This window comes from Balaenoptera musculus, chromosome 13, assembly GCF_009873245.2.
Source record: "Balaenoptera musculus isolate JJ_BM4_2016_0621 chromosome 13, mBalMus1.pri.v3, whole genome shotgun sequence".
Taxonomy (NCBI): Eukaryota; Metazoa; Chordata; class Mammalia; order Artiodactyla; family Balaenopteridae; genus Balaenoptera; species Balaenoptera musculus.
The window spans coordinates 12,434,405-12,443,487 of record NC_045797.1 but is presented as its reverse complement, the minus strand read 5'-3'; the positions used below and the strand labels follow the sequence as shown (position 1 = coordinate 12,443,487).

At 51.2% G+C, this 9,083-nt stretch overlaps 1 protein-coding gene across 1 annotated transcript; it reads right to left on the bottom strand.

Annotated features, from left to right (window-relative positions):
- Positions 1–2,247: 2,247 nt before the first annotated feature.
- Positions 2,248–8,424, bottom strand: IL37 (interleukin 37). Its single transcript, XM_036873784.1, is given in 4 exon segments — positions 2,248–2,496; positions 2,754–2,881; positions 3,290–3,409; positions 8,343–8,424. Coding segments are annotated over 4 exon segments (579 nt in total).
- Positions 8,425–9,083: the final 659 nt, after the last annotated feature.

Here is a 9,083-nt window from a genome sequence, read left to right as displayed (position 1 = left end):
AGCCGCTCGCAGCACTAAGTGGGGTGGCACACCTGTGTGATCACCTGAACCATTCCTGACTTTCCACCAATAAAGTCAGAGCACACAGGAATCTTGTGCTTCTGTAAGGAGGCGGGTACATTTGTGATCTCGGTGTAGCCTCACAGGAAACCCGCACAACGTGCTACATGCACCACAGCGATTTACTTCGTGTCACCAGATTGGAAGGGCAGGTGGGGGAGGATGGAGCCCAGGCTATGTCTGTCTCCATTTGACCCACATGGTCGACCTCCTCAAGACCAAGATTTCTCTCCCATTGGGGAGCCAGAGTCCTCACCGTTAGGAGACAGCTCCAGCTCAGAGACCAATCTGAATAGTCACGCCTTGGTTGCAAAGAAGTTCCGTGACATTATGAAGAAGACACACCCTCACCCCCCATGCCAAGCATCACTGTCGCCTGGACCCATTTTCAAACACTGAAAATACTAAATACTTTTTTACCTCTGGCTTGGTGCTGGTCACCAGCATTCTCAGATCAGAAACAGAAGCAGCTCACCTCGTTGGAGCTCTTCCCTGGGGCCTCACCCCCCTTGACCCTCACAGACTGGGGTACTGTCATAGTCCTAGTTACGGCTGAGGGGACTCAGGGAGGCATCGCTTTGTCTTCTTGCCCAGTACCCGCATACCTTTACCCTGAGATCAGCTCTCCAGCTTGACTTTGAGGACCCTCACTGCCTCTTGGAAACGTAAGGGGGTATCTTGTAGAGAGTTTGATTAAGGTGTGTTGCCTTTAGCTGACTGAGAAGCAGACACATGAGCCAAACTAGGGCAGTCACATGGTCTCCTTGGAATCTGAATCTTTTCCTTATCCATCTGAGTGGTGAGGCCAAAACATCCCTGCTCCTGCCATTTGGGACCTGCTGAAAATTTCTGACTCTGGTTTCTTAGCATGTCCTTCATGGGCTAGGCAGAATCATGGCCCCCATAAATGTCCACATCCTAATCCCTGGAAACTGTGAATATATGTCCCTTACATGGCAAAAGGGACTTTGCAGATGTGGTTAAATTAAGGATCTTGAGGTGGGAATTATCCTGGATTATGCGGGTGGGCCTAATGGAATCACAAGTCTTCTTATTAGTGAAAGAGGAAGGCAGGAGGGTCAAAGTGATGCAGCATAAGAAAGACTCAACCAGCCATTGCCGACGTTGAAGATGGAGCAAGGCGCCACAAGCCAAGGAGTGCAAGTGACCCCTAGAAGCTGGAAAAGCAAGGAAATCAATTCTCCCCTAGAGCCTCTAAAAGGAATGCAACCCTGTCTACACCTTGATTTTAGCCCAGTGAGACCCATTTCAGACTGACCTCCAGAAAGGCAAGATAATAAACTGCAAACTTTTAAACCACTGAGTTTGTGGTAGTTTGTTACAGCAGCTATAAGAAACGAGTACACCCAAAATCCTTCTAGTAAGCTTCTGTTTGTTTTAGTTTACTTTCTGCTTAAGTAAGCCTGCCTCAATTATTGTTGCTTGTAACTGAAGAGCCATACCTAGGAGACAACTAATTTCCAAGTCTCCCTCCCCCTTGCCCCACTGCCGCTCTGTTTCCAGGTCCTGGGTTTCTGGTCAGCCAGCCCTCCTATCACTCCTAATTGGGATCTGAGCTCAGCTTAGTGATAGGAACTTGCCCTTGTTAACAGCTCTCCCAGATACCAACTGGTTGCTCACCCGGTCTCCTGGCTCTCACTGGACCCAGATTCCTTGTGTCTGTGCCTCTCCCACATTTGGAGTCACCCTGCTCCTTTTCTGGGACACACCACACCCTTTTCCACTTACCACTTGGCTGGATGGTGACTTGCTGTTGTTTTTCTTCCCATCACACTGTGCCTTCGACACAGACTAAACCACTTCCATGGACTTGCACACCACCCACCCCCCCAGTGCCTGTCAGACCCCAGTAGGAATGGCTAATTCTGCAGCATAGGATGAGCCCAGCTACTCCTTCCTGGGGCAAGTTCGGACTCTGCTTGGCCAAATCATGTGATATGACACCACCTATGGATATCTGTTGGTTCAGGGTAAGCAGTGCATAGAGAGAACTTTATTTCATCTAAGAACTCTACAATGAAGCAATCCTCCCTTGTATGACCTCAAGATACAAATTCTCAAAGTACTAATAAGAAACCAAAGAGGTTAAGGGTAGCTTCCATGTTCTTCGGCAACTGGCACAAATTAGAGAGGAAAGGACAGGAAGGCATCTGACGGGGCCGTTTCTTATTCTCTGACTTCACTGGGGCTCATTTCAGCTTTGCAGAATTGCCGAAATGAAAACTCAGTGTGTTTCCTTCTCCCGCAAGTATTTGTTATTCCAACCGGTTCCCCGGGATTGCAGGAGGTGCAGACAAACCATCAGGGTTGGGCAGCTGACTCCAAGGTGTTCCAGGAGCCCACCTTAACCCTATAAAAGATGAAGGGCAGGCATGATGGTTCCTTCTGGGTGGCCACGTCGGAAAGTTTCTGCTTCTAGGAGGTAAAAGAGAGTGATGAGATAGCACAGGCTTTGAGATGGAGAAAACCCAGTATGTGTGCTCTTGGAGCCCAGAACCAAAAAGGAGGGCAATAAACCCTCCACCCAATGCTTCCAGAAAGGCAGATGCTCCTGTTATATTGGCCAAGATGAGAATTTGTGGAGCATGAGAGGCATTAAGGACCTGGACCTCGACCTCCCTCTTAGGGTGGCCGAGGGTAAAGGAAACTGAAGCTCACCTTCAGCTTCAGGATGGCTGGCTTTGTCTTTTGTTCACGTCACAGAAGAGACACAGCTCGCCTTTAGAGACGGCCAAGAGAATCAGGCTTCCTTTCTCCTCACAAGCTGACCTCACGTGGGAGGCTGATACAAAGAAGGTCTCTGGAAAATGACAGTAAGATAAATGGGTTGGTCCTCGGTGGAGAGAAGAGGCCCTCTTGTCTGTTGGGGTTTCAGGCAGGAAGTATAACCCTCTCCCCTTGGCTCTGGGTCAAAGACCCTTTGTCCACTCTGGTCCAAAGACCCTTTGTCCACTCTGGTCCAAGCCGCCTCTTCTTCCACAGGCCAGCTCCTTCTTTCAGAAAGAGAACTTTCCAGAAAGACTTTCCTCAGATCTGGCCATCCTTATAGACCCATCGTCTAATTCCTAGCGATCCTAGTGGTCCCCGGGCTCCTCCACCCCGCAGACCCCCACCACGTGGAGCTGCAGATGTGGTACAGCCTGAGCTGAGCCCCTCAGAGGAAGGCCTTCCCCTGGCTGCCAGGGCGAAAAACACGACCGAGAGTCACCTGGGAGTATGTAGGTTTTATACAGAACAGCTCTGAGGGTCCCAGAGTCCGGGACCAATACTTTGTGATCCCCGTCATGGATGGTGAACTTCTCCAGGCCTTTGGCCTTCACTCTTGGACCTAGATCAAATTAACCAGGTATCAACACTGAGCCCTGAGCACAGAAAACTCAGTCCTTCTAGCCCATGGGCAATGTTCCCAGCCCCAGCCCTCCACCCTGCCTGTGGACTCAGCCGTCCAGCCCACTGAAGATTTCTCCCACCCCAGGCTTTCTGGCTGGCTCCACACAAGAAATTTAGTGTGCATGTAAGCACGTGGGCCCTGATTCTGACACACGGGTTCAAATCCGAGCTCTGTCACTTATTACTTTAGGATATAGAAGTTACTAAATCTCTCCAAACCTTAATGTTCTCATCTGTGAAATGGGGGGGGGGGTAGTAACAGCACCTACCTGAGAGGGGTGTTGAGAGGACTGAAATGCTTAATCAGAGGAATAACACTCAGCCAGGTGTCTGAGCTACAGGAAGAGCTCAGTACAAGTTAATCATTACTCTTCGTAACCCTCTTTCCTGCATCTTCTCATCGGGGGCATCACGCCACCAGCAAAGCCTGGGGTGGGACAGATGCCTGCACTGGCTGGGCCGATGAAGGGACAGTGGCAGAGCAGGGAGTGAGAGACTGAGGCAGGAAGCAGGAGCCCAGCATCGCGCAGGATTGAGCTGGCACTGCCAGGCTCCCAGGAAAAGCTGCAGGGTTGGCACCTGGCCCTGGAGGAACCTCTCTGAACAGGCAGACCAGCCACAAGAGTGGCCAGGGGACTTCCTAGGGCCTGGCTCCTAGGGACACATTCAGACCATTCCTGCCTAGAGGTTCGGCCACAGAGGGAACCTTCCCTACTGGGCCTTGGACGGGGCAGCGGACCCGCCCCTCAGGGAGGAGCTCAGGCCCTTGTTGGATGAAGGGCAGGGGCCCACATGTGGGCCAATGACCATCATGGACGGGTGGCTGTAAAATGTCCAATGTGACAACACGGTAACCACTGCACCGGGTGATCCTGTCATATAGTTATCTATCATAGGCAATTATAATATGGAGATGAAGTCTAAGGTCTCCTTCTCCACCTCTGCAATCAGCACAAGGCCTCTGGCTGGTCTCAGTGTGGAATGTCCTCCTGGTCTCCTCCTGCCCGAGAATGGGGAGGGCTCCTGCTGCTTCTCCTGCCACCTCCTCCAGGAAGCCCTCCTCAGCCCCTCTGCGTGGACCGGCTTCCTCTCTGGGCTGCACAGCTCTTTGCACCCATCCCTGCGGCACAGGTGTCAGTGTCCTTGTGTCATCTCCCTGCAGCCCTGTAAGCTCCCCAGGAGCAGGTCCCCTGGCTGACTGGCCCACCCTCTTTCTCAGCCCCAGCCTAGAGCCCCAGGCATCACGGACACTCGATGGAATGGATGACTGGCCCAGGCGAGATCCTAAGTGGCTCTGCAGTGATGTGGGGTCAGATAAGATCCCTGGGTCTCAGCTCTGCTCACGTTAGACTCTCCTCGGCGGCTCTTTAGGGCCCCAGACATTCTGAGTTCACGGTATAGATGCATGTTGATTCAGAATCATTAAACTAGATTAACCCTAACCCTTTGAACGTCTCAAACATTAACCAGACCTGCAGACTCTGCCTTTCTATCCGCCCCGTGTGCTGCTAATGCTGCTTGGCTGTGGACCACGCTTAGAGTGTCACCGTCTAAGGCAGTGATTCTCGACCCTGGCTCTATACCAGAAATCACCTGGTGAGTGACTTTTTAAGACCGTGGGTGCCTGGGCCCCCCCCCCCACCATGAGATGTTGATTCAATTGGTCCAGAGTGAGACCCAGACATACTATATAAGTTGCATTTCTGGCACTAACACAGTGCTTTTTTTACCTCTTCAATATTTCCTAAGTCTGTCCTTCTTTTATTTCTGTTTCCCTCCTGTCACTCCGTCCTGGGCTCCCATCCTCTCACACCCAGGCTTGTGCAGTATCCTCTTAACTGGTGTTCTCTCACATTATTCCTGACCCCAAATCTACTCTTTAAACTTCCTTCTCAAGGCCACGATAGAGATGACAGTGGTTTTAAGGTGCTGGTCATTTTTTTCTACAGGGCAGTGGTTCTCCACTTTCCCGTGCATCACAATAACCCGGATGGCTTGTTCAAACACAGACTCTTGAGCCTCAAACCCCAGAGTTTCTGATGCAGGAGGTCTGTGGTGGAGCCAGAGAATTTGCCTTCCCAACAAATTTCCAAGAGCTGTTGCTATTTCTGGTCCAAGGAACACCCACTGAGAACCTCTGCTCCCAGATCTGAGTTGGATCACGGCCCTGACAAGGAGAAATCAGCACAGGCCCAACAGACAGGCTTGGGTAGTTGGTGCCACCCAGGTGGGGCACAGTGCAGATCAGGAGCCAGAAAGCTCCTACCTACAACAAGACCAAAGCCAACCAGAGTAACTGCAGTCACAGCAACAGCAGTAGCAGTAAAGCAGCCTCCCCTCCCAGACACACAGGAGGAGGCCATGCACCTGTGTGTACCTCATCGTGTTTGGTGCCCACTGCCATCTTACCAGAAAGGAAAGTGAGGCTCCAGTGTTCTCACACTGACCTGCTGAGGTCTCCTGAGTCTGCCCTGTGCAGAGGGTAGCGATAGGAGCCTTAAATCTGACTTGGGCAGACAGATGTTATAGTACCTTTAAATTCCAGTATCTGTCACTTACTACCTGTGTCACCTGGGGCAGATAACCTCCCTCTCTTCCTCAGTTTCTGTACCTGAAAGTGGTGATATTAACCATTTCCTCATGGGGTTATTGGAGGGTCACAGGGTAGCCTGTGACAAGGGTTCTAGCTCAGTGGGGCCCCGTGGCCCTCAGTGGTGTAGGTTCCAGCGCGTCCCCAGCTGGCCACGTTTCTGGTTTCCATAAGCACAGTGAGGAAGGAGGCCAGGGTTGCCAGCCTCGTGGCAATGGTCAGAAGGACCACCAGGCTCAAAACCTTTCTTCTCCTGTGCCCCTCAGCAGCTGTGTGTTACCTACACCTCTCTAGAAAGGCAGAGGCCTGTCTTGGGCTCATCTTTCTTATTGACCTCCCGAGATTTGCTTCTACAAAGGAAAGGCCTCAGGCCCGTCCCTGCACCCTGAGGTGTCCCCAGCCTCTGAGTCTCTCACTGCCCTAAGAGAGCCCAGCAGCCCATCCCGTATGCCCACCCTCACCCCTTACCACCCTCATCAGTCCACCCAGGGGCCTCACCTGAGTGGGCAGAACTCACGGAGGTGAGGCTGGGCCCTGGCTCCAGGGCACCTCTGGCCGGCTCTAGGATCAGAGAAAGTAAGGTTAGCACATGCAACTGGAATTTTCAGGAGCATCAGGGACCGCTGACTGCCTTACTTCTTTTGTGTGTGTTTTGAGAAATACTGAAGCAGAGAAATAGTAATGAGATTATAAATAGCTTCCCTGGTCCAAAATAGTGGGAGATGAAGACGAAATAGTTTCTGAATACAGATCTTCCTAGAGACCTTACTTATTAGAAGTATATGCATCGCATTCATTCAGAAGAGATAGCATACCTTGCCTGCATTACTTTGAGAATAATGTGGAGGATTCTGCCCCATAAAACATTGTTTGGGAAATGCCTGAATGAAATGCCTGGTCGTAATTCACACAACTCTTGCACATTGAGAGCACATAGAACCTGTGGAAGAAGAAAAACCAAACCCTGTGCTCTGGTGCAAAGGTTCTACCCAGTCTTGTCTTTGCTGCTCCTCTGCTGTCCGAGATAACTCTGCGTCCCACCGCTCTGAGCCTCCCGCCCCGTCTGTCCCTCCAGCTCTGACAGTCTACGCTTCCAAGCAGCAGGAGGGCTGTACCTTAGTGGGGAGGGACGGGAGGGAGGCGGCTCAGACAGAAGCCTCTCCAGCATTGTGTGGAGAGCAGGAGGCTTGCCTCCCCTCCCTTGCAGCAACAAACCGAGGCAGCCCCTGAACGTGGTCTCAAGATCATCATTCTGAAGCTCCCTGGCACTGGGGAATTTCAGTATCTGGTGCCTGTGCCCTCCCAGGGTCCACTCCCCACTGTCTCAGGGACAGAATGAGCATGGCCTCCACATCACCTGTGTTCCAGGAGCAGGGCTGGTTCTCTATTGTCACTGTTAGCGGATCCACATCCGTCAGACCAACATCCTGATTTTTAGTTTTGGAACTCTGAACGCCATGTGTGAGTTGCAAGCTCCAGGATTTGGCCTCCTCTCCCTTCACAGTCCGTGCTTTAGACAGTCATCTGGGTCAAAAGCCTCTTTGTCTTGTCCCCCTAGAGCCAATGTCCAAGTGCCTTCTTCCAGGGGGTACTCAGAAGCCCTGAGCAGGGGTCCTTTTTCCAACCCAGACTCAGAGAACCCCTTCCATCTCAGGACAATTCTCCTCTGCCTGAGCCAGTAGGGAGGAAAGAGATGCATTTGGAGAATTCAAAACCATCCTGGTGGTGAGTCAGGACTTCAGAGCCCTGACTCTTTGGGTGAAAATGATCCATTTATCTCCCACCTGCTGCACCTGGACACCTGCTGCAAAGCTTCATTCTCCCCTCAAGTATTTCTCTTGTCTAATTCATTTACCAAGGAAGTTCCCAAAATTGTGCAAGGTCAACAGGGAAAAGCTGGGTCTGTGCCCAGCACCTCACAAGGTCCCACTTTAGGAGTTATTCTTTGGCCCTGGTGTGGATTTTTTTTTAATAAATTTATTTATTTATTTATTTATTTATTTTTGGCTGTGTTGGGTCTTCGCTTCTGTGCGAGGGCTTTCTCTAGTTGCGGCGAGCAGGGGCCACTCTTCATTGCGGTGCACGGGCCTCTCACTGTCGCGGCCTCTCTTGTTGCGGAGCGCAGGCTCAGTAGTTGTGACGCACAGGCCCGGTTGCTCCGCGGCATGTGGGATCTTCCCAGACCAGGGCTCGAACCCATGTCCCCTGCATTGGCAGGCAGATTCTCAACCACCGTGCCACCAGGGAAGCCCCCTGGTGTGGATTTTTATAAGAATCTTACCTTCTGAGTGGCACTGAAGTTCATCTCTTTCACAGTCTTCAGAGTCCATTTTCACACCTGGTTTCTCCTCCAAAAAGGACATTTTCAACATGAAGAAATGACTCAACAGAAGCCTGGGATGAAGGGCAGGACCTGAGTGGACCAGAAGGGGACTGGCTATGGCTCCTTCTGACCCCAGGAAACCTTGCTGGAGGCCCCTAGTGCTAATCAGGCCACAGGCCTTGCTCTCTCTTGGAAATGTTTGCTGCATCCAGGAAGGCCTCCCAGGGCTGGGCCATCCTCTTCTGTCACTCTTTCTTTGATGTTTGCCCATCCAAAGCAATGCTCTCCAAACTGTGGGTCACCATATCTTTTTTATGGATCTTGACAGCATTATAGCAAAAGGAAATCGAAAATTCAAAGTGTATTGTTCTAATCCTGGGACTGGCAAACTACAGCCCACAGGCCAAACCTGCCCTACCACCTGTTTTTAAATAAAGTTTTTTTGGAACACAGTCATGCTTGTGTTTACATGTTGTCTATGGCTGTTCTCTGGCTCTAACAGCAGAGATGAGTCATTGAAAGAGAGTCACCTGGCCAGCAAAGCCTCTACAGGTTACTTTCCCAACCTTCATAGAAAAAGTTTGCCGATCCTCTGCTAGAGTCTAATCTTAGCCAAGAAAGGCACTTTCTTCGCAGCCTCTTGTCATGGAAAACTGAGCCTCCAAAGGTCCCAAGAAGCTCAACTCCTGATGTCTTGGG